General features: G+C 42.6%; 2 protein-coding genes across 16 annotated transcripts in view; both read left to right on the plus strand.

The window, feature by feature from the left end:
• LOC117352063 (nitric oxide synthase-interacting protein-like) overlaps window positions 1–25,988 on the plus strand; it is a 742,171-nt gene that overhangs the window by 253,921 nt on the left and 462,262 nt on the right. The window lies entirely within an intron of this gene.
• Window positions 1–25,988, plus strand: part of SYT7 (synaptotagmin 7) — a 425,674-nt gene that overhangs the window by 132,644 nt on the left and 267,042 nt on the right. For 6 of the 15 annotated variants that reach the window (XM_033928077.1, XM_033928082.1, XM_033928075.1 and 3 more), the window contains one exon: window positions 23,543–23,689. The exons of the other annotated variants lie outside the window; for them this stretch is intronic. In XM_033928077.1, coding sequence (XP_033783968.1) covers window positions 23,599–23,689 — 91 coding nt within the window. In that variant the 5' untranslated portion in view covers window positions 23,543–23,598. The remainder of the gene's footprint in view (window positions 1–23,542; window positions 23,690–25,988) is intronic. 15 annotated transcript variants of the gene reach the window in all.

Consider the following 25,988-nt stretch of genomic DNA (forward strand, 5'->3'; position numbering starts at 1 on the left):
TGTGTGTACAAAATCATGGTAATATGCATACAGTTTCTGCAGCAGAGATTGCAACTGATCAATGAAGGAGCCAATCCCTGTTCAATAATGAGAAATGAATAGGGGCTAATCATTGGTGCAGGACGGTGAATAAATGGGCTTAAGGTTTATGGTTCAATTTATTTGATATATGGCACTTTCATGGGGACATAGCAAGGCGGTGAACAAATCATACCTAAGAATTAGGAAAAGAACTCCATTGTTTGATAGCAAAGAGAAAGACAGTGAAAGCACAATCATTCTGAGGACAAGAATATCAAGGGCTAGCTAAAGCAATTCATTTTCAGCATGGTGGGTAATTGAGGCTGATAGGGATCCCTTTGCTTGCTACATTTGTTTTCAGATATTGTTGCATATTTTTTTTTTTTTTATAAGTAGGTAATTGAAATCTTCCCAGATCTTGGGGGTATGAATGGGTAAAACAAAAGGTCTCCTCATCCTTATTGTTGAGTAGAGGAGTGACCTAGTGGTTGGGGCTGCAGCCTCAGCACCAGGCCCGGATTTTCCTATAGGCTAACTAGGCTTCAGCCTAGGGCCTCAAGATCAAGAGGGGCTTACATTCAAATTGTTAGCAAAATTAAAATTACACTATTCTAAAAACAGTAAACACTAAAACACTGAACCGAAAATAAGGAGAAATTCTACGCTTCGGGATCGGAACCGGCAGATATGTATGTTTTTATTCCAATTTTTATGGCAGTGTGGGGGGGAGTCAGTGATCACTGGGGGAGTGTGTGGGGGGTCTGTACTTTGTCCCTGCAGTGGTTATCTGATCACTTTGGATACCTTTTTGCCACTTAGACCTGTTTCAAGATGGCTCATGTCACCACATAAAACTCCATCTAGGCAGTCTTGTTAAACTTTTGGTTATACTTGCAATACAACTACGTCTAGGTCGGTCCACGTCTCGCCCAAATCCCACCCTCACCACTCCCCCTTTCAGCTCTGGGCGTAAAGCAGCACTGAAAAGGCCTAAGCTGTTTTTAGGTACGTCTAAAACCCGTTTCAATTATCGGCACTTGGACAACTTGTGTTTTTAGATCGTCCTAGTACCGATTTAGGCGGGTTTTTAGACGTATTTGTTTTTTGATTCTGAACCCCATTATGTTCAGTTAGTAGTTAAAAATTATCCTCCTCTTTTAATAAGGTGCGCTAATCAATTTAGCGTGCACTAACGATTAGCAGGCGCTAAATGCTAACGCGCCCATTATAGCGCACCATAGTAAAAGGACCCCATGTTAACTGAGTCTCAAATGACTAAATACTCAGATTTCACCAGGCGATGCAGGACTTTTGCACACCGCGGTAGACTTTTTAAAGCATGCAGATGAATTGTATATGCATTAATTCCTGTCACGTTGGCATCTATGCTAAGGTTATATCAATTCCCTTGGTTATGAAGATCATTAAACCAACATTTGATGATATTCCTAATTTGAAGTATGCTAAATTGTGTGACCGTAAAGCAAGCATGTTCTCAGTCGCTGTGCCATCTTTACGGAATGCATTACCGGTAACTTTGAGATCGATCTCGAAAACATTGGAATCTAGAAAGCAATTAAAGCTGGCTTACAATAGTATTGATGAATAATTTGTGGATAAGAGTGCTGATGCTGTTGATTTTACTGTGCTGACAAGAACTGATATTGACTAGTAATTGAAATATGCTACTGCTTTTCACTGCTGCATATGTTGTTTGAATTTTCATTGTATATTTGTGACCCACCTAACGCACTGGAAGGTGTGGATTGTAAACTTTTATTGATGATAATTTGTGGATGTGTGTGTGCACAAGCACTAAGAATGATCATACTCTAGAAATTAAAATGCTAAAATAAATCAAACCCCCTTTTACAAAACCGCGCAATAGGTTTTTAGCGCCGGCCAGCATGCAGAATGCTCTGCGCTACTCCGATGCTCATAGGAACTCTATGACCGTCAGCCGACGCTAAAAACCTCTTGCGCGGTTTTGTCCAAGGAGGGTCAAATGCATATCAAAATCAGCTTCTCTCTTTACCTTCTTGAAGGGAAGTGAGATTATTGGAATCTCTTGGCCATGCATTATTCTTATGTCACCCCTCAGTTACAGATATGTGTAACCATATTCAAGTTTATTTAGAATTCAGAAAGGCATGTAAGATTTGATTGTTCTCTAAGGCATTTAGTTGATCATTTAGTAATTGGTTTTATTGTTTATTATAGATTGTATGTTTATGATAATTTAAGTTGGGTTATTTTTTGTGGATTAGTATGATGTATTGTGCTATATCTGGTGTTATATGTGAAGTTTTTATTTAATGTTTGATTTTTTGAGATGCATTTTCTGTGTGGCACAGTGGTTAAAGCTACAGCCTCAGCACCCTGAGATTGTGGGTTCAAACCTACGCTGCTCCTTGTGACCCTAGGCAAGTCACTTAATCCCCTCCCACCCATTGCCCCAGGTACATTGGATAGATTGTGAGCCCACCAGGAGAGGCAGGGAAAACTGCTTGAGTACCTGAATAAATTCATGTAAACCGTTCTGAGCTCCTTTGGGAGAATGGTATAGAAAATTGAATAAACAAATAAAATGAATAGCATTTTTTGAGTTCTTGTGAACATCAGACAACTTATAAATAAATACGAGGGCTGCTCAAAAAGTATCAGACCTTTATTCATAAAAAATACTCGTATCCAGATCCAACGATCTTATACTAATCTCCTTCAAAGTAGTTCCCTTGGGCTGCCACACATGTCTTCCAGCGCTTCTGCCACTGTCGGAAGCAGCGCTGGAACGCCTCTTTTGAGATTGCTCGCAACTGGTCCGTCGCATTCTGCACGATGTCTTCTCTTGACTGAAATCTGGTCCCTTTCAGGGGTATTTTCAGCTTGGGGAAAAGCCAGAAGTCACACGGAGCCATGTCGGGAGAGTAGGGAGCCTGAGGAATCGCAGGTGTGTTGTGTTTGGCCAGGAAACTCTATATCAAATGTGAAGAATGGGCAGATGTGTTATCGTGATGGAGCTGCCAAATGCTCACTGCCCACAGGTCCGGCCGTATGCATCTCACAGCATTACGAAGGCGACGCAGAACCTCTTGGTAGTACCCCTTAGTGATTTGATGATCCTGCATCACCAGGGTCCTCATTTGGATAATGACGATCTCATTTCTGGATGTTGAGGGCCTACCGGAATGTGCTTCACTCTCCACTGATGTGCGGCCATCTCTGAAGCAGTTGTACCACTCCTTTATCTGTGTGGTGCCCGTTGCGTCATCCCCGAAGGCCTGTTGAATCTTGCGGATCATTTCCACTTGGGAATTGCCAAGCCATACACACAATTTACTGCAGTAGCGTCGTTCAACTTTTTCTGTCATTTTGTCAAAAATGAAAATCTGACGGCGCTCACTTACACTTCCTCACTTATCGGTGGTCTACCGGCGACTGATATCTTTTATAGGCGGGAAAAAATTCAAGCATGCGCATTAGGGTTGCCTACATATGTGCACCAAACCATGCCTCCTAGCTTTATTTGTTTACGCAAGAAAAATTAAGGTCTGATACTTTTTGAACAGCCGTCATACATTGCTTCAGAATGAAGTACTCCAGTTATTGTACATAAATCCAAGTCCCCCCCACCCCACCCTCCTTTTATCTAATCCGCAGTAGAGGTTTTTACTGCGGTCTAGAGCACTAAAATGCTCGATACTCATAGAATTCCTATGAACATCGGAGCATTTAATGCCCCTGGCCTTGGTAGAAAGCTCTCCTGCGGCTTAGTAAAAGGGGGAGGGGGGCAAGTTTCCAAGTTTCTTTATTACTGTATTTGTTATACCACCTATTTGGTTCCATCTGATTAGTTTACACAATTTAAAATTAAGGAAGACATGAAAGGAACTCTATTAGTTTGGGAAAGCTAAAAAGAGTTAAAGATAGGATTTGAGAAGCTTCTTCCAGGCTCCAAATCTGCACCCGCAATCCAGCTCTGAATCCGACAGTGCAGGTTGAGAGAGCGTCCTCAAATAGGAAGATTTTTATACTGGTTTGAAACTTACTCAAGGGCTCTAGAAGCTTTACGAAGTTAGGCCCAGCATGCCAAAGGCTAGGTCCTTTTCAACTTTTTCGCAAATCTTTAAAAACTATTTTATTTGCTAAACACTTCGGAAATCTTTCACATTAATACTTTTTGACTGTTATTTTCTTTTTTTTCTCTTCTTTGAATTTCTTTTAGTTTCTGTTAACCGAGTTGAGCTCCATTTTGGTTGAAGACCTGGTATAGAAAGCTAAGTTTTAGTTTAGTTTAGTTTGAAAACACTAAGGCCCAAATTCTGTAACCAGTGCCTAATGCTAGGCACCTATTTTGGAGGCGCCTATCTAAATTGAATAAGAAGCTCAATTAAGCTTTTTAATCAGCAATAATTGAAACTTAGGCGCCTATCAAGAAAGAGTGATTCCACAACAAGGCGCCTCTAAAAATTTAGGTGTCCTTCAAAAAAATAGGCGCTATGCATGTTTGGCGTGGGCGTGGCTTCGTGTTAGGCACCTTATTACAGAATCGCTGCTCTTAAGCGTGCTTAAGCGCTCGCATGGCCGCCTAACTTTTAGTTGTGCCTAGAGCTGGCCTATTTATTGGGTGCCTCCAAAATAGGCGCCGCTCAGCGTGATTCACTAAACAGCGCCCGATTTTACTTGAATCCTGCTGAACGGTGCCCATTTCAGTGCCTCTCTTTTGGGCGCTTCTTATAGAATGTGCCACAAAAATTTTGGGGTAAGTTATAAATGGTGTTGAAAATCAGTGCTGAAAAAAATTGTCACTACGCCGTGTTCTGCAAAGGGCATTCTGGGATGAGTAGCCTTAATAGTATAGCACTCAGGATCTGATTCTATAAATAGCACCTAACTCCTAGACACTGTTGTGTACGATTGTCAATCAGCCGCTAGGCGCCATTTATAGAATCACACCTGGTAGCACCGAAGCAGTTTTAGGTGCCAGCAGGTGTTAGGCACACTCCCATTTAGACCAGGGTTTTCTTGGCCTAAATGAGTGTGCCTAAGGTAGGAACCTACTGGTACCCAAGTCAAACCACACCCAAAATCTGCCCCTAACCATGCCTACTTTCTGGTAGCACCTACCTTGAAGTGGTAGGTACCTACAGAGTTAGGCGCCTACCAGATAATTAGTTTATAAATTGTCTTCTAAATTACTTTTTAATGGTGCATTTCAATTATTAGCAGCGATTAAGCCAAATTGATTGATTAGGTTAGGCGCTTAGATCATCTAGGCATGCAAATCATAGTGTTCTAAAACATTGTGCTTAACTTCTGGGAACACCTCCTAATCTGCCCATACCGCTCTCGTGGTCACACCCTTTTTGATTAGTGTACCAGAAAAGTTAGATTTGGATATTATAGAATAGCGCCTCGAATGGGCGTTGGAACGGGGGAGGCCACTGGGGCCAAGGCCTCCCCAGTAATTGGCAGTCAGAGTCATTTATGGCTCTACCCCTCCGCCACCCATCTCCTCTCAGCCTCTATAATTTTAAATCTTCCAGCAGCTGCCATGCAGCGTTGCTGCAGAATGAAAACTTCTGGGGCTGGCCTGCTCATTGATGCTGCACGGCGGCTGACGGAAGATTTAAAATGGCAGCGATTGGGGAAGGTAGATGGGGGAATCAGAGGCTGGAGAGAGAGGTCATGGCACAGGATCTTGCTGGGGCTAGGATGGAGCTTCCCCCCCCCCCATGAAAAAGTGTTCTGCTGCCTAGGGTCGATGCACTCGCAAATCCAAATTGGTGCAATTATTGATTGATTACTATTCATTAAGTACTGTATATACTCTAATATAAACTGGGATTATGGGGCCAAAAAATTGGCCCAAAATGGGGGTCCCGGTTTATATTCGGGTCAATGCCCCCTCCCAGAATTTTTTAAGGCCATTGCCACCAGGCTCTGCCCCCCTCCTCCCTGCCCTATCATACCTCTGCCGATCTGGTGGAAGTGCAGCGGGTCCTCTGCCGATCACTGGTGAAAGTGCAGCTGGCAAGAGCAAGCTTTCCAAACTCCTGCCCTGCGGCTAACTGACTGCATGATCTAATTTTGCCATCAGAGCTGCACGAGCAGCAGCGCAATTTGGCGCTGCTTCTCGGCGCTGAGCGGCTTCCTTACTGGCTCCAGCGAATTCTCGCAGAGTCTGGCAAGGGAAGGAAGGAAGGGTTTAGAGCCTGATAGGGGAGGGGAGGAAGGAAGGAAGGGTGCTGGGCGCAGAGCCTGACAGGGAATGGATGGAGGGAAGGGGGCTGGGTGCAGAGCTCGATAGGGAGGGGGCTGGGATACTTGAATATTAAGCCGCCTGACTTATATTCAAGTCAACCATTTTTCCTCCTTTTTTTTGGGGGGGGGGAAAGGGGGCCTCGGCTTATATTCGAATCGACTTATATTCGAGTATATACATTAATTTGCCCAGCATGTCTAAGATGTATTTTATTTGTCTAAATGAGGGTATTACAAGAGGGTTGCTTGCTTGATATAAAAATTCAGTATGGGAAGTAGGGGACCAATATATGTGATAGCAAAAGAGGAAAATTACATTTAGGTATTTTCATTGATGATATGTTGAAACCCTTTGCTCAGTGTGCAGCACCAGCTAAAAAAAGCAACTGGAATGTTAGTAATTATTAAGAAAGGAATGGAAAAGAAAACTAACAGTATTATAATACCTTTAAATCGCTCCATTGTGCAACAGCACCTCAAATTTTATGTGCAATTTTGGTCTTCACATTTCAAAAAAGATATAGCAGAATTAGAAATGGTACACAGAAGGATGACACAAATGATAAAGGGGATGGGATGACTTCCCTTTGAGGAAAGGCTAAGACACAGCTGAAGGGAGATATGATAGAGGTCTACAAATACTGAGTGGAGTGCAATGGGTAGACGTGAATCTCTTGTTTAATCTTTCCAAAATACAAGGACTAAGGACACACAATGAGGCTAATAAATAGTAAATTTGAAACTAGAACTAGGGGGGCGTGTGATGATGCGACTAAGTAGATTTAAAACTCAGCTTGCATTTAAACTCTGTAATTTGTTGCCAGAGAATGAGACAAAAGCAGTTAGCTTAGCAAGGTTTGAAAAACATTTGGACACGTTTCTGCAAGAAAAGTCCATAAGTAATTAAGTTTTACTTGGGAAAATCCACTGCTTCTTCCTGGGATAAGAGCATAAAATCTGTTTTTACTCTTGGGATCTTGCCATATACTTGTGACCCGGAGTAGTCACTGTTGGATACAGGACCTTAGGTCCATCATGCTTATGTTCTTATCATTTTAAGTTTGATATTCCTTTATTACAAGCTCCTTTATGTTCCCCTTCTGTATGAATATGTTAACATTTTGGGTGGGTGAAAGGGAAGGTGAGAGTGAGTTATGGGTCAGGGCAGGATTAAGGCATGGGCAAACTGGGCATGTGCCTAGGGCCTAAAAGTTTTAGGAGGGACTCAATCTTGACTATGATAATTCAGTGGCTTCCAAAGAAGATTTTTTGCCCTGGAAAGTCAACTTCTGGCAGAAAGGATAAAAGGGTAGGACCTGAGCCCCTCCCGTTATATGGTCCATGACAGTGGTCTCAAACATGTGGCCCGGGGGCCACAAGCGGCTCGCCAGGTACTATTTTGAGGCCCTCGGTATGTTAATCATAATCACAAAAGTAAAATAAAACAGTTTCTTTAGCTATAAATGACAATATTATCATTAAGACTTAGCCATAAGGAAAGATTTATGAACTATAAAGAGTTTTACCTCATACAAAATTGTCATTTCTTTAATAAGACATTAACTATTTTTTCTGCGGCCCTCCAAGTACCTACAAATCCAAAATGTGACCCTGCAAAGGGTTTGAGTTGGAGACCACTGGTCACAAAGAGTCAGCGAGCGGACCTGCTGCTGCCTCCTGTGCAGTCAGATCTATGTGGTAGATTACCATAAGGTTAAGCGTGGCTCATCATTAGTAGTATTTTTTAGTTTAGAATGCCGTTTCGGATATCACAGCTGCTGGTTTTTGGGGTTTGTTTGTTTTTTTACTTTCAGTGCATTACTTTTTGACTACTGGAATGGAAGCTTGGCTTTTTAATTATATTGCTTTTCTGTTCAGTCTAATAAAACATTTTGAAATATAAAAGCCAGAATGCCAATATCAATGGACAAATGCATGAGCAAACCACCCTAATTTCATTTGCCTTCTTAAGTGTAAAGTCAATCTCGCATCTAGTGGTAAGAGAGTTCACAAAGTGGGTGCCACAGATGAGAATAATCTATTACTAGACTCTCCCAATATCTTCAGAGAGGAAATGTGGAGATAAGGTTCATGGCATTGGTTTTGCTTTCGATGCAGAGCTGTGCATGCACGAAATCTAAATTTCCAGATTGTGTAATAAAATAAAATGGCTTAATCCATAAAAACACTACAGTGATACTAAGGGCTAGATTTATGAAAGAGAAACGCTGTGTTACTGCAAGCTAAGAAGCGTTATTTACTGCCCTGTTGAAACAATTGCATTGGTTACCTATGCAGCAGAAGGTACAGTTTAAGATTCTTTCAGTCATACAGAAAATTTTATATCACGTTTCTCCAATATTTTTTTTGAAATCTATCAACCCAGAAAATGTTTGAGATCTGAAAATAGTATGAAACTGAGTTTGGAGGGCAAGATGTTAGTCTCTCATGTTAAGATCAGGGCAACAATGCTCTGGAATGCACTTCCTGGTATTCTGCGATTCTGTGAAGGGACTGAACTTTAAGAAAAAGCTGAAAACGCAATTATTTGTCAATGCCTTCCTGTCCTGTAAATTCTATGGCGGAAAGAGTCCATAAGGCCCTGAGGGCCAAAGCCCGTGATGGGAAAATAAAATAAAATGAACTGTTCTTTTATTTAAAAAAAAAAAAAAAAAGTACTATAAATAAAAATTAAAAATATGACAAAAAAGTCACAAACCGTGAGAGCGGGAAGGCAAGCGAAGAAAGAGAAACCTTCAACCGAAGCTGAAGCAGGTCTTACTAGCTCTGCGGAAACTAGAAATCTGAGTGACCGCACGCGTCCTACGTCGGGCGAGAAGGCACTCACGTTGCGCGGTTCGGGCTACCGCAAATTTTCTAAAGTTTTAAAGTGGCGATGCACGTATGGGTGACGTCACCCATACGTGAGAATATGCTGCCTGCTTGTCCTGGGATAAGTGATTTTATGGGATTTTGTGTTTCCATCTTGTAGGATGATTTTAAAAGATGATTTTGATAATGATGCCGTTAGTTAATGTCTTTTTGTGTTTGTCTTGTTGAAACATGTTTAGCATTATTTCTTAAATATGAATATATATAATTTTGTAAACCGTATAGTTATGCGGTATATAAATTTTTAAATAAATAAAATTTTATGTACAGAGGCCCATTTACCAATTACCGCCTTGATGGGATTAGTACTGTTAACATGCCGCTATATCCATTCAGTCGTGGCTGACCTTTGGACCAGTGGCGTAGTGAGATTGAGCGGCGCATGGGGCGGTGGCACCCCCTTCTCCCACCCTCTTCTCTGCCCCTCCACCCTCCTCTGTGCATACATGCCCCTTCCCCCGTGCCTTTTTAACTTTGACGCAAGTGGCTGCCAACTTGCTGCCTGCATCAGCTGTGGAGCTCTCTCCGACGCCTCTTCCTAGGCGCGTATCCCGAAAGCGACGTCAGAGAGAGTGCTGAAGCCAACACTGGTGGCAAGTTGGTGGCTGCTTGCGCTGAAGTTGAAAAGGTATGGGGTAAGGGTCATGTGTGTGCGCGCAGCAGGGAGAGGAGTGGGAACGGGGGTGGAGAGGAGGAAGGATGCCAGTGTCCCGATGAAGACCACGCCTGGGGCAAACCGTCCCCTCTCCCCCCCCCCCCCACACACACACCTTACTATGCCACTGCTATGGACAAGTTTCTAGAAGCAAAGTCCATAAGCCGTTATTAAATTGGACCTGTTTATGTTTATTTAAGATTTGATCTACGGCTCCTGCATTTTACTGACCTAAGCGGTTTACAAAGTATCAAGCTACAATGAAATTAGGATCACAATCCAGCTAAAGTACCTGATTAAAATAAAAATATGCAATACATTTCCAAGATCAAAAATCAAAGAAATAGAAAATAGAAAGAATGAAAGAAGATAAAATAAATTAAAAGTAAAATAAAACAAATTTAAGAGAGAGAAAAGTCTCTGAAGCGGCCTGATAGCGAACAGTCCTATTTTAGTGCAGGTCTTAATACAACTTTACAGATCCGTCACTGGCAGAGCTTGAGAGCTTCAAAGAAATGAACGTTTCTAAAACACATTCACTAAAACTGTTATATGAAATAAATAAACCCAAATTGACACGAATCAGTACAAATTGAGACAGATTGCGGTCCCCATTCCATTATTCAATGCGGGAGAGCCATTTGAAAAAAATGTGCTTTTAGATGTCTCTTAAAATACTGAAATGATTCTTCCTTCCTTAACTCTACTGATAAATTGTTCCACAATATTGGAACTAAGTCGAGGCCAGGTGAGCCCTTGAGATACGGGGAACAGCTACTCTCTTGTCATTTAAAGATCTCAACGTGTAAAATAACACTAGATTAGAGAGATATAATGGTTGTAACTCAAATATTGTCCTATGTGCCAGCATCAGGATTTTAAATTTAATTCTAAATTCCTTTGGTAAAATCCACTGTTTATTCCTGGGATAGGGGGCACTCGGAGAAACTGAAAGGGGACAGGTTTAGAACCAATGCCAGGAAGTTCTTCTTCACCCAGAGAGTGGTGGACACATGGAACGCACTCCCGGAGGTTGTGATGGGGCAGAAGACACTACAGGGATTCAAAGAAGGTTTGGATAAATTCCTGAAGGAGAAGGGGATTGAGGGGTACGGACAGAAGTAGTGATAGGTTATAGGGTGAGGCAGGGACCACTTGACAGGTCATGGACTAGGGTGCAGACTGCTGGGCGCGATGGACTCTCTGGTCTGACCCAGTGGAGGCAGCTTCTTATGTTCTTATGGATCTTGCCATATATTTGTGACATGTTTTAGTAAATCAAGCCCTGACCGCCTCATTTCTATACTTTAGCACCTTAATGCAAGTACTATTTGCACACGAATCCCCTGTTTCGGTATACCGTGGCCAAAGTTCCAGGCACAAGTCTGTGCACATTGCCGATTTGCATGCACATCTTAACTCTTTAATTTGGCATTGTTGCTCCGAAGCAACATGCGTCTTCTAGGCTCTTATGGGAGATCTGCATCTCCAAATGCCTGTTGCATGGCGTCGTTGCTCTCGTTCAACATCGAGTGACATAAAGCAGCTGTTTTACCATCTGCCAATTAAAGGGTTTATTGCCTAACAAGCGCACAACTTTCTGAGTGTATTCTATAAAGTGGTGCATGAAAATGAGGGTGTAGCCAGGGGAGGAGCATGGGCGGGTTATGGGTATTCCTAAAAGCTAGGCACACTGTTATAGAACATACCCGTTCCACTCACAACTTAGATGCAGGCATTTGGGTCTGGTTTTCATTGGCATAATTGCCTGCGCCTAGATGTTAGCTGCGTGGATTGGTGCTAAGCGTGATTGTATAAAAGGCGTTGAAGAACATGGCGCATAGCCCACGTCAATCTTAAGTTGGCTACCATTTATAGAATCGCACCTGGCATCCTAACCGTAATGCAACGTATTTATGATAGGGTTTTCTTGGCCTAAATCAGGGGTGGGCAAGAGGTCCGGAATCTAGTCGGATTTTCAGGGTTTCCCCAATGAATATGCATGAGATCTATTTGCATGCGCTGCTTTCAATGCATATTCGTTGGGGAAATCCTGGAAACCCAACTAGATTCCGGCCCTCGAGGAGCGGAGTTGCCCACCTGGGGGCTAAATACTAGTGCCTAAGTCCAAAACAGGAGCCTACATGCCAAACATGGCCACAATCTGCCCCTAAACACATCTATTTTCTGGTTGGCACCTTGGATTAGGCACCTGGCTGAAAGCGGTAGGGGCCTACCCTCCAATTATTTTTAATTTAAGCCAATTCTGCATTGCTAACTGGTTGTTAGTGCCGATTCAGCTTTTAAAATAACGAAGCCCCTCTTGTACTAACGCATAGTGCGGGTTTTGATGGCGGCAGTAACTGCTCCGACGCTCCTAGGAAGTCTGTGAGCGTCGGAGCAGTTGCTGTCGCTGCCATCGCTAAAATCTGCACTGTGCGTTAGTAAAAGAGGGGGTAAGTCAGATGCCTAGATCAGCTAGGCGTGCCAATCTGGGCACTTAACTTTTGGCCTCTTTTATAGAATCTGGGTCTTAATGCTGTTCTTTTTTATGTTCAATAAGTTTTTTAATTATAATTTGAATAATACATTATCCAATAATACAAGGAAAAAAAGGGAATCAACAAAACAAAATACATAATCAAACATGCATAATTCCTTTTTAAGCCCACTAAAGAGGGAGACTAGCACAATATATTATCAATAAAACAAAGAAAAGATAAAGGAAATGATTCTCAGTGCACCTCCGCGAACCTTGAATCATTCCTCACTATAATAGAGATCTATTTCTCCTCTTAAATCCTTAGGAATGAAACAAAGAAAATTAAACTTATTTCTGTTCTCTAGCAACTAAAAATTGTTGTAATTGAATAGGATCCCAGAAAACATATTCAACATCGTGTAATTTGACTAAACATTTACAAGGAAATTTCAGATAAAAAGATGCTTCTAGAGCCAAAACTCTACATTTTAACCTCAAAAACTCTTTCCTTCTAAATTGAGTGGCTCTAGAAACATTAGGAAAAATTCTAACCTGTTTTTAAAATAAAGTTTCATAATTAACATTTTATCTATCTCACTCATGCATGTTATTACCAGGGTAGACCGACTCTGGATCACAGTCTTAATGCTGTTCTATAATTAAAATAGTCAATTTGTAGGACAATAAGTTATTGTTCCACCTCCAATCTTCATCTGAATGGCTTCCTATGTAAATTCTAATGGCTCTCAGGAATATCACCTTAGACTCCTATAATTCATTGTCTTAGGCTTTAAGCCTTGTTTCTTCACCGGACCCTAATTATATTAGCGGTATTGTTTAAATATATAAATAGTTTAGCTATGCTTCTTAATAACTTGACTTATCTTAAGTGTTGTTTTCCTTTCCGGGATAACTTTGCCAACATATTTCACTGAGAAGTTTAGTCAAGGCCGTTCATCTCTGCAAATATATGGAATAACCGTTCAAATCTTTAAACTATCTTCCTTTAAACCCAGCTAAACCACCCCCCGAAAATGTAAGAACCCAGCTCGTCCCATTTCAAGGATGTAACTTTTTTTTTTTAACCTTAAGGCACACAATTTTCAGTATATTAACATGGACAGAATATGGATGGGCATAGGCAGAGCTCCCAAATTACTAATGCACACTTACTGCAGCAAAAAAAAAAAAAAAAAAAAAAAATGGCATACCGCAGAGCGTGCCGATGTCTCGTATGGTCATTTTGGGATGGGTGCGCAACACCTACATGCTAAAAAGTAACATTTATATTTTTAGCATTGGGGACAGGTCTAGGGGCAGAGAATGGGCATATTCAGTGCCAATCGGGTTGCGCATGTTAACTGATTGGCGCAGATTTAGGGCCCCTTTTGCAAAGCCGTGGTAGCGATGCTGCCGTGTTAAATGCACCGAAGCCCATATGAATTGGATGGGCTTTGGTGTATTTATCATGGCAGCACTGCTTTGCAAAAGGGGCCCTTAATGTTCGAGTCCCTGCCACCTTCAAAATAGATATTTTATAGAACCATAGGGTAAACATGGATGGTCAAGAGAAACATTTTTAAAATCTTCAAATGGCTCCTCAGAGCTTTCACCTTCAATAGAACTTCTATTCAAAAACTTTATATTTTCAATTGTCTCCATGCTCGGTTGCCACATTGTCTAAGTGAAAATGTTTCGGCCTTTTTGAGGGGTAATGCTGGTTAATATCCCCCCGAGGAAGATCTGTTCTCAGATTGAAATGCCCATTTCTTTGCGAGGGCGTCGGGAGTTGATTATCTCTAACCGGCACTGGCTGATGGATTAGACTACATAAGATAAGTGTTGCCTTTCTTCTAATTTTGTGTCACTAGAGTTGAAACATTGTTAGCCCTTTTGCTACCCTATCCAGCCCACCATGAAGATACTAGGTGTAACTCTAGATCAATGCCTAACCTTGAAAGACCAGGTGGACTCCTTAATCAGAAAGGGTTTCTTCACCCTCTGGAAACTTAGATCCATTAAAGCATATTTCGATACGTCGGCATTCAGAACCCTGGTTCAATCTCTCGTACTAAGTCCACTTGACTACTGCAACATCGCCTATTTAGCAATTTCCCAAAAGAATATGCGACGTTTACAATTAATGCAAAATGCAGCGGTCAGACTAATATTTGTGCTAAAGAAATTCAAACCCTACTACCGGCAATTGCATTGGCTACTGATAGAAGCACGCGTAAAGTTTAAGTTCGCCTGCTTTTGCTTCAAAGCACTATACGGACTTGCCCCTAAATACATAACTGATTTTTTCTCCTTCTCAGCCAACAGACACAAGAGAAGCTCACATTACAACTTCGTTTCCCCCCCCAGTTAGAGGTTGCAAACTGAAAAAACACATCAAGCACATCACATCAAGCAGCATTATGGGGCAAAGATCTAGAACAATTGCTTTCACCCACTATTTATGACGAATTCAGGAAGCGTCTAAAAACATACCTGTTCCTGAAATATCTAAACAACTGACCCACTCATCTCTTTCTCCTCAATAATGATTACCTTGTCCTATTAATCACTTTCTCCCCAACACTGGTTTTCTTGTCCTATTAATCACTTTCTTCCGCCTCTCATAAGTTCAATCAATTTGTACCTTCGCTTAATCTTTTGTAAACCGCATAGAACTTCACAGTACTGCGGTATATAAACTGTTATTATTATTATTATTATTATTTATTAGAATAGGTACACATTTGTTTGATTCATAAGAAGCAAGAATATAAGGTAAGTGAGGTGGGACTGGTGTATGTGATTAAAATATGGTTTCAGGATGTGGACCTGTAATACCGTATTTTTCACTCCATAAGATGCACCCTAGATTTAGAGTAGGAAAACCAGAAAAAAACAACAACATTCTGAAACAAATTGTGTACTAATATATACCAGGCTCTGCACCCTGTCTCCCCTTCCCTGTTCATTTCATTTTTCATATACACACAGCAGATATAAATGATCAAAACTGACACATTTTGATCACTAAATTGAAAATAAAATAATTTTTCCTACTTTTGTTGTCTGGTGATTTCATGAGTCTCCTTCCTTCCTTTCTTCACCCAGGCCCAAGAATTGTCCCTTTCTATTCTCTCCCTCCCATGTCCCCAGTTTGTGCCTCCTTGCCCTCACTGCCTTCCAGCCTTTGTCCTCCCTGCTGTGCCTTAAACTGCCTTCCTCCCCCCTGCACGCTGAAACCTGCCTACCTTCCGCCGATTCCTCTTCCTCCCTCCTTGCACGCTGAAACCTGCCTACCTGCCTACCTTCCGCCGATTCCTCTTCCTCCCTCCTTGCACGCTGAAATCTGCCTACCTTCCGCCGATTCCTCTTCCTCCCTCCCTGCATGCTGAAACTTGCCTAACCTCCACGGATTCATCTTCCTCTGGCCCCGGTCTGCCGCTGCTGTGTCGCAACTTAAAGAAGGGAAGGGCCAGCGTGCAGCGATTGCACGTCGCCAGCCCACAAGCCTTCGCCTGACGTCAGAACTGAAGTCAGTTCCAACATCGGGAGAGGGCTTGGGGGTCGGCGATATGTGTGCTACCATAAAGTGAAAAAAAAGCTATAAATAGTGAAAAAATCAAAAATATTATGGAGCAACAGTACCAGGGAAATTTACCCCAAATTAGGTTGGTAGCCCCCTCCACAGATGAAAATGATTCAAAAATACTTAGCTTCTCAGCCAGGATGGACGATTAAGTTAGCGTTCAAATATCAGAAGTTACTTGTATTGCTGGAATCTTCATGGTGGGGTAAAATCAGGCACGGATCAGCCTAAACATAGAGACCCGATGTCATAGATGTAGTTCTGGGGAAGTATGAGAGGAGTCCACATTCTGGCATTAAATTGGGTTTCCTACCCATGCGTGGTGTAGTCATGGATGGGCTTTGACAGGAACAGGCACACCCATTTTAGACTCAGACCCACCAAGCAGCAGTAAAGCAGTGATGTAGCTGGCAGGGATCCCAAAGCCCTGCCAGCTGAAGACCCCCAGCATCCCACCCTCCAGGAGATCAGGGGTCACTTAACTGCACTCTCCCGACAACCCCCCCCCCCCCCTGGGTGCCTTTAGTTCTTTCCCGGCAGCAAGCAGTAACACGCTCCCCCTGCTTGTGGCATGAGCCTTTCCTCTGGCACAACTTCTGTTTGCATCGGAGGGAAGGCTCGGAGCCAGTGCGAGCAGGTGGGATGGGATTCTGCTCTCTGCCAGAGAAGGCCTAAATGCTTTAAAGGTACTGAGGGTTAGAGTAATGGAGTTAAGTGATCCCCCAATTGCTTGGAGAGTGGTAGGGTTGTCATGCTCACCCACTTTCGACTTGAGCCTGCTATATCCATGCTTCCTTGCTGCTTGCCACCCCAAAGCTAAGTCAACAGACTAGGCTTATGTATGGTTGGAAGAAACAAGAGAAAGTTCACCTAGTGTGTTTCACACATGAAAAATGTGGCATTTAGGGAAAAACTTATCATGGCCTCTGCTGCAAAGGCTGCTATAAAAGCTCATCATTGCAATTAAATAGTACCATGGAGTAGAGTTACCATATAGCTCCAGAAAAAGAAGGATGGATTTTGACATCCGGATTTTACTTCCAGTGCTCTCAGATGTATCTGTCCATCCTCCTTCCATTGCTTCAATGGAAGTAAAACTAGGGTTACCAGATTTTCCATCTGAAAAATCCGGACCTCTAGACCCAGTCTCACCCTTCCCACCACACCACGCCCTGGTTCTGCCCCATCAGGCCCCCAAGCCCACCCCAGCCCCCCGCTGCCTGCTCTCGTCAGGCGGGACATCCGCGCTTGCACAGATATGACCCAATGATGTCAAATGCACGCGTGCGTGTGACATCATTGCTTCATATCCAAGCATGCGTGGATGCCCTCCTGCGAAAAGGAAAGCTTTTCAAAATCTGGACAAAGTGCCGGGTTTTGAAAAGCCATCTGGACCCCCGGACATGTCCTTGAAAGGAGGACGTGTCCGGGGAGATCCGGTCACCTGGTTACCCTGTAAAACCCAGATATCTCAATCCGTCCTCTTTTCACTAGAGCCTACCATGGAGCCTTAATCAAAACCATGACCTGGGAGACCTCTGCTTCTCTTCCCTTAGGTCTTCCTCTTTCACACTCTGTCTGCTCAAACAGATAAAGTAGATTTATGGAGAAAAGAGACAGGGAACGGGGAGAACAAATAAGCCTTATTTATCTAAGAGTCAGGTTCCCCTGTGCAGCAGCCCGGGAGCAATTACTGGCGGCGAGAGGCAAGCACGGGCGAGGGGAAAGAGCAGTTTGGCAAACGAAGGCTGGCACAAGCTCCATCAGCTGCTCTTTTTGCAAGCGCCACACCGGCTGCAAACGAGGCAGGGGCAGGAAGAAATTAAAGCTGACACTCATGTCAAGCTAAAGACTTTTCATTCTCTTGCACTGCTCTTTTTTTTTTGTATTCTCTTCTCTTTCTTTCCCTTTTAGTGTCGTTTTTTAAGGTGACTGACAGCTTACGGTATGAGGCGAGACATGGCATTTTGGAGCTGTCTTCCCGAACCTCGCTCAGGCCCAGCGTGGGCAGGGCGGTGACTTCGTCGTCCTCGGGACTCAGGGCCATTCTAGAAAAATAGTTTGTGGGGTTCACAACATGAAAGCGTTCTTATATTTCAAAGCTCTGGATAACGGGGCAGAACAAGGAAGATGTTTTGGAATGCATAAAACATCGTACTGCCAAACAGGAGCTGGACCCTGATGTGGAGAATTAATCAGATCACCAGTCAGTCACATCTAATGTGCAAAGATACAATTCATTTTCTCTAAGACCTGGCTGGCATACCTAATACAGGACGAGCCCTTATGATTGTTTTAGCCGAAGTGGTGAAGCAATGCTAAATGCTTTGGACTAGAACGTACAGCTTCCCAAACACGTCTTGGGGTCTTCATGGCCAGTCGTGGTTCATATAGTTCATGGTTCGTGTTGTTTGATATACAGTAAACCCCCCCCCTCCCCCATAAATTTGTGGTTTGCAAATCGCAGACTCAGTAATTTGCGGTATTTTCCGACCGCCTTTTCCTGGTTCTAAAGTCATGGTTACACCAATCAGGAGCTGCTGTGACATGCTATCTGGTGTATCAAAGCAGCTCCTGATTGGTGTAACCATGACTTTAGTACCAGGAAGAGATGGTCGGTAAATGTACCCGGCTTCGTGAGTACAATTTAAGCACCTGCCAGCGCCCTCTCCTGCCTTCAATCAGCTGAAGAACCGTATTCGCAGTTTTTCAAAATTCACGGAGGTCCCTGGAACGGAACCCCCGCAAATTTTGGGTGAGTACTGTACCACAAATAAGTCAGTGACATCCAAATGGTTCCACTTTTAGCTTCTCCACAGTAAATATGCATGTTTTGCATCGTAAATGATGGCAAGTAAAGACCTGTATACTCTCTTCCTTCTAAGCCAGTGTCTCTCAAATTGTGTGCTTGGAACACTGGTTGCCCTGAAGAGATTTCAGGTGTGCCACGAAAGCAGTGGCAAAGTAAAGGTGGGGGGAGGACAGTCCGCCCTTAGGTCTTCCTCTTTCACTCTCTCTCACATTCTGTCTATTCAAACAGATAAAGTAGATTTATGGAGAAAAGAGACAGGGAAAGGGAATGGGGAGAACAAAGAAGCACCTTATTTATCTGAGACCTCTTCTTTTACGCCCCCCCCCCCCCTCCGACTCTTCCCACTCCTCCCCTTGCCATGTGTGTGCCCCCACTTCCCTTCCCCCATGCCTCTAGTGGTTCACCGCCACGAGCAAGTTCATAGTTTCATAGTTTATTTAAATTTTTATTAAACGCTTCTCCTAGAATTCAAAGCGTTGTACAATAAAAATGGTTTAAACATAAATACGGAACAAACATCAAGTTTCAAGTTTCAATTTTATTAAGTATTTGATTAATCGCTTACTCAAATATCTAAGCGATGAACAAATCATTCAATTTACAGATAATACAGGGGTTGTAAAAGACAGATGGACACTGAACAAAACATTAAATTAACGACTAACAGAATAAACAGAAAAGGAAAACAAAGGGAAAGGCAGGATAATGAAGTAAAATAATAATGATAGAAAGAAGGACGATTATGGTGAAAAAACAATAGGAGGGAAATAAAAGAAGTAGCCTTATGAAAATAAGCAAAAATAGGCTGGGACTCCTAAATATCATAAATGTCTTTGAAAAGAATGCTCTTAAGTTTACTTTTAAATTTGTCTAAGTTCTTTTCTTCTCTGAGATAAATAGGGAGGGAGTTCCAAGTTTGATTTGTTCGGCAAATCCCACCAAATAATAATGCGAAGAAGTTCTGATAGTTCATTCTGTGAATTTAATATGCTAAAGGAATTTTTCCATTTCGGCTTACATGGAAAATTTTAATTAGTTGCTGTAGTGGCATTATTCCTTTTAAAAATTGTGGAGGATCACATCTGCACCCTTGTAGCTAGAAAGAGAGATGGACTTTTAGCTTACTGGGCCTCCTAAAATTGATCAGCAGGAAGAATTAGAACTCCTGTTGAATACACTCAGCACTGAGACCACGTGATCAGCAGAACATACACCTTGAATGGAGAAACACTAGCTAGGACTTCAGAAGAACGGGACTTGGGAGTAATCATTAGTGCAGACATGAAGGCTGCCAAACAAGTAGAGAAGGCCTCATCCAAGGCAAGGCAAATGATGGGATGTATCAATAGAAGCTTCGTTAGCCGCAAACCTGAAGTCATTATGCCACTTTACAGAACCATGGTGAGACCTCATCTGGAATACTGTGTGCAATTCTGGAGGCCACATTACCGTAAAGATGTGCTTCGAGCTGAGTCAGTCCAGCGGATGGCCACTAGGATGGTCTCCGGACTCAAGGGTCTCTCATACGAAGAAAGACTGGGCAAATTGCAGCTCTATACTCTAGAGGAGCGCAGGGAAAGGGGTGACATGATAGAGACATTTAAGTACGTCACAGGTCGTGTCGAGGTGGAAAATGACATATTCTTTCCCAAGGGACCCTCGGTCACAAGGGGGCACCCGCTCAAACTTAGAGGAGGGAAATTTAGTGGTGACACCAGGAAGTATTTCTTCACAGAAAGGGTGGTGGATCAGTGGAACAAACTTCCGGAGCAGGTGATCAGAGCCACCAGCGTGCTCGACTTTAAGAATAAATGGGACATCCACATGGGATCCCTACGAGGGTCGAGTTAAGGAACTGGGTCATTAGCACTCGGGCTTAATGGGGTGGGTCAGTAGAGTGGGCAGACTTGGTGGGCTGTAGCCCTTTTCTGCCGTCATCTTTCTATGTTTCTATGTTTCTAAGTGTCCTTTACATGTATGTGCACCCTTAATCACCTGTGGCTCATATGTCTGTCTTGCTTTGGCCTATAAGGCAATGATTGGGGCTTGAAAGCACTTCTCACTCTCTCACTTCGCAGGTCTCTACATTTAAATAAAAAGAACCTTGAAAAGTTATCTGCCTATTTGCTGACTCTGCCAGCTATTAGATTCAATTCGGAATGAAAGGACTGAATATTTTGTACTTAGTAAATTATCGTTCAGTTTTCACATGCCTTCTTTGAAGTTAGCTCATTTTTAAAGCTGATTTGGTGTGCGCTTCTACCTGTGCCTGTCACAGAAGTAATAAAAGTCATTTTTGCAGGAAGGGTGCCAGCACTGGCGAAGCATGCCACATTGTTCAAAGAATGACAGCTTTTCCTCTGTTTATTTCCTTTTGTTTGGATTTTAATTAGTTGCAGCCTTTCATTTGTCACCTGGAGCTTGGACAAGGTCGAGTGAGCAGCAGAGCTAGGATGGAGGCAGTGAACAGTAACAGCTGTTCTCTTTTGCAATGCCTTTTGGAACAACAGCTAGATTCGGAGTTGTGGCTCACATAGGGCCTAGCATCTCCTGTAAATATAAGCAAGGGACAGAGGTTCAGGGTCCAATTGGTGATTGCTGACAGTGGTCAATAAGGTAAGACTGCTAGCGCCAAGGAGCCCAGAGAAGAGCATTAGATAAGGGTAGTGGGTGTGGAAGGTAAAGGACCTGTAGAGATCAGAAGCCCACCAGGGTTCCTGCTTTGAGATATACGGAAGTTTGGTGCGATGATATTTCTTTATTTATTCTATCCATCCAAGATGGTGGTGGTGTTGGGTGCCATCGACTCGTGGTCGAGTCCTAGTGATTTGATTAACATGATCAAGTTTTCAGGGCAGAATACGCAAGTAGATTGCCGGGCCTTTCTTCTGTGAAGTTTATAAATTCGATGTTATCACTGTTGTCAAATCAAATGTGATCATGCCCCCTTTTGAATTGTGAGCTAGAATATTTGCATGTGGATATTTCTAGAATAACGCTTAGCAAGATGTGCATGCGAATACTAATTGCCAATCAACAGCAATAATTGGTTGTCAGCCAATTAGTGCTAATTGGCTCATTAGCCAATTAAGTTGCACACGCATTTCAGAATAGCATACAATTTTGCGCACTATTTAAAGAATTTACTGCAGCTTGCAGCCAGGCTGTGCGGGCTTTTCCCTCCAGGGATTCAAGACAAAGTTAGACAAGTTCCTGCTGAACCGGAACGTGCTCAGGTAGGGCCAGTCTCAGTTAGGGCGCCGGTCTTTGACCAAGGGCTGCCATGTGGTGTGTGGACTGCTGGACCCAGCAGCGGCAATTCTTATGTTATGTTCTCACATCTCCAGCAGATGCTAGAGCTGGTCTAATGGTGGTCTCGACATACCCATCACTCTACAAACCAGGAAAGTGACACTCATACCAGAACCCATAATGTCAAGATTACAACACCAGATAGTAACATAGTTAATGATGGTAGATAAAGACCTAGATGGTTCAGCCAGCCTGCCTTGTACACTTCTTTCTTCAAATCTGCGGTTTCAGTATCCGCAAATTAGGTTATTCATGATTTTTTTACAAAAAAAAACCCTATTTTCATTTTTTGGCTATTTTTAAGCCGTCTAAGCCTCCCCGGAACCTTACCTGGTGGTCTAGCGGTGAAGCGGGGCAGTTGCGATGTTCCTATGCTCCTGCCCCGGGAACTCATGGCAGCCATTCTGATGACGGCTCTGCACAGGGCTGGAGCATAGGAACATCACTCCTGCGCCGCTTCACCGCTAGACCACCAGGTAAGGTTCCAGGGACACAGGAGGGAGGTGGGGATGGGTCAGAGCCTGCTGAGAAATTATTCGTGATTTTTCACACTTTGTGGTCCGGCTCTGCACCTAACCCCCGCGAATACCGAGGGAGAAGTGTAATCACAATTCCATGATTAAATAAAAATGTCTGTTTTCTTTGTTATTTCTGGGCCATAGACTATAGAAGTCCACCTGGTACTGTCCTTAGGTTCCAGCTACTGGAGCTGCTATTGAAGTTTCAAGTTTATTTATTCTTAATGAATCGCCTATTTAAAATCACTAAGCGATGTACAAAGTCTTAATACATACAGATTAATACCTTAACACATACAAATTAAATGTTATTGACAGTATAAAGTAAAATTTTCTTAAATACTAAACATACTTAATTACATTTGTATATTAAAATGTTAGTTAGGGTATAGAGACATACTTGAATTGTGAGGATAAATAGGAAAGAAATTACAATAATTGGATAGGAAAGAAAGAGTAATAACAAAGGAAAAAACAAATAGGAAGGGGAAGTAAATTTATAGATAAATAAAAAAGCATAATAAACTATTAAGAATCATATGCATCTTTAAAGAAGCTCACTCCAGCCTATCCAAACATTTCCTTTGTGGGATTCAGACCGTGAAAGTTAGTCCTTTCATATTCTAATTAGCCCATTCATTCTGTGGCCAACTTCTCTCCAAACCATAGGCCATAATCATACGCCTACACAAACACAAACTTTCATATTTTCTCGGAAATTAGTTGGGGCGGGAGAAGTGGTTCAGTAGAATGTCATGTGACAAAGTGATGTCATCTGCTTTTAAGATATTTAATAAATAGTGTTTAAAACAAAATGAAACTTTTTGAGGGTCCCTTGTATGTCATGAACCCTAATGAAATAATGTAAATCCTGGACATGGCCAGGCTCTTATAAATTGTAAATTGCACTGAACGCCTTCTGGGGCATATTAGCAATCCATAAATGCTAATGTCATGTAAATAAAATGCTCTGAGATGATTTTGCTCTGTCTTTTTCCAGTTGGATGACAATTTTTTGATTTCTGGACTTTGTGACCTGCCTGTTTTATGCACTGAATGTACCAGGACAAAATGTATACTGCCTGCAGTGTTTTCTACTTGTGCCAAGTTTCCAATACACATTTAATTTTTGATCAATCTCAACCAGGTATGTGGTGTGCTCGTTTTTAGTTTTTTATTTATTCAATTTTCTATACCGTTCTCCCAAGGGTATTCAAGCAGTTTTTCCCTCTCTGTCCTGTTGGGCTCACAATCTACCTAATGTACCTGGGTCAATGGTGGGGATTAAGTGACTTGCCCAGGGTCACAAGGAGCAGCGTGGGTTTGAACCCACAACCTCAGGGTGCTGAGGCTCTAGCTTTAACCACTGCGCCACACACTCCCCTTACTCATGTACGAGACTGGGCTTAGGCTAGACCAGTGATTCTCAACCAGTGTGTCGGGACACACTAGTGTGTCACCAATGACTGGGAGATATGTCACCAACAGCTGGGAGATGGGTCACCCAAAATTTGACAGACAGCATGCTTTTGCTTTTCTTAACAATCCCCCGAAGCAACCCGCTCTACTTTGTAACACTTCTGGAAATGTCCAGATAACCTCTTATGTATTCCGCCTTGAAATGCAAGGTAATGGCAGAATAAAAGTCACTCATGTAATGCAATTATGGCCTGGATTCTATAAATGGTTAGTCAGCGGTAGGCACCCTATTGCCACCTAACTGAATTGCTTTAATTGGTTTTAATCGACAGATATTCTTAACATTGACCGATTTTTGTGTATGTCATCTATTCTAATGAATGGGATTTTTTTTAAATAAAGTAAATTCTGGAATCTCTCATGGCACGCCCGCAATCTCTTTGGGACACACCACTGTGCCTTGGCACACTGTTTGAGAGACACTGCTCTAAGGTATCCCATTGTTCTGTTGGGATGTCTATGTGGCCAGTCCATTGCTATGCTGGCCCCACCCAGGTCCAAATAGTTAGGATTAGGATGTTTTCAGCGGATAGCATAGCTGGTTTTAAGAAAGGTTTGGCAAGTTCCTGGAGGAAAAGTCCATAGTCTGTTATTGAGAAAGACATGGGGGAAGCCACTGCTTGCCCTGTATCGGTAGCATGGAATATTGCTACTCCTCGGGTTTTGGCCAGGTACTAGGGACCTGAATGGGCTACTGGACCATTGGTCTGACCCAGTAAGGCTATTCTTATGTTCTGATCAAAAATGGGATATAAAGTTAGACATTCCAGTGGCTAAAACATCTAAGGAGATGATTTTTTTTTTTTTTTAAATTATATTTGAATGTCCAGGAGTTTGCCATTCAAAAATGGCCATTTTTGTTCATCCAACTTTGGACGTTCAACTGGAAACGTTGAAGATGGACTAGGACCTTTTTTTGAAAATGCCCTTCTTTGCTTGTCATCTGTATTGTAGTGTTACACCTTTTGTCACTAAAGGAAGGGTGATTAGATGACCAGAACAGACTGTGAGAGTATAAAAGGAGGAAGGAGTGATCCGGTTGAGCTTCACTTGTGATGTCTGCTTTAGTGAATTTTTACTCTTTTTGCAGTCGTGTCCCAGTTCATTTCCAAGTGACCATTAGTAGACAGTGCCAGGCCTGCCTTCATCACTCTGCTGCTTGTGCACCTGCCCAGAATATGGCCATTCAAAGCCCAAATATCCCTCATAATGAACATACTGTGTAATATTCAGTTTTGCTGTAGATTGCTAATTCTTCCCCTCGGCCTCCCTCAGGCAGGAGATACGGAAAGCAGAGTGTTCCTGGCACTCTCCCAGTCTGGCTTTAGTTGCTGCTGGTGCAATCAATTGTCTTTCCCCTGAGCTGCCAAGTTATCTGGTTTCTGGAGGGAGATTTTAGACCAGTCCTGGTTTCTGAATCTAGTCTTGATTCACTCTAAAACCTGTACTGCTAATTGCAAACGAAAGAAGCAGACATACAAATGCCCACAATGCAATGAGGCGCAACTCCAAGAAACGGGAAAAGCCAAATGAAACCCCGCTGAACACAGATCAATTCATTCACTGGATGCAGTCATTCCCCTCATCCCCAGCAGCTGCTCTTTCACAGCCTCCAGCAACACTTTCTCTCCCAATATCCAATTCCCTGCCCCCATCCCCAGCCACCTCTTTCAACTGGCTATGTTGTAGGCGCTGCCTTCTGGGTCACTGGCCATAAGCTGCTCAACACAGATTCTGTGCTGCTTATCTTAGGAATAAGCAATGGATTTCCCCAAACTATCTCAATAATGGCCTATGGACTTCTTTTTTAGGAAATTATCCAAACCTTTTTTTTTTTTTTTTTAAACCCTGCTAAGCTAACTGATTTTACCACATTCTCTGGCAACGAATTCCAGAGTTTAATTACATGTTGTGGGAAGAAATATTTTCTCTGCTTCATCACATGTCCCCTGGCCCTAGTATTTTTG

Source organism: Geotrypetes seraphini, chromosome 19 (genome assembly GCF_902459505.1).
Source record: "Geotrypetes seraphini chromosome 19, aGeoSer1.1, whole genome shotgun sequence".
Classification (NCBI taxonomy): Eukaryota; Metazoa; Chordata; class Amphibia; order Gymnophiona; family Dermophiidae; genus Geotrypetes; species Geotrypetes seraphini.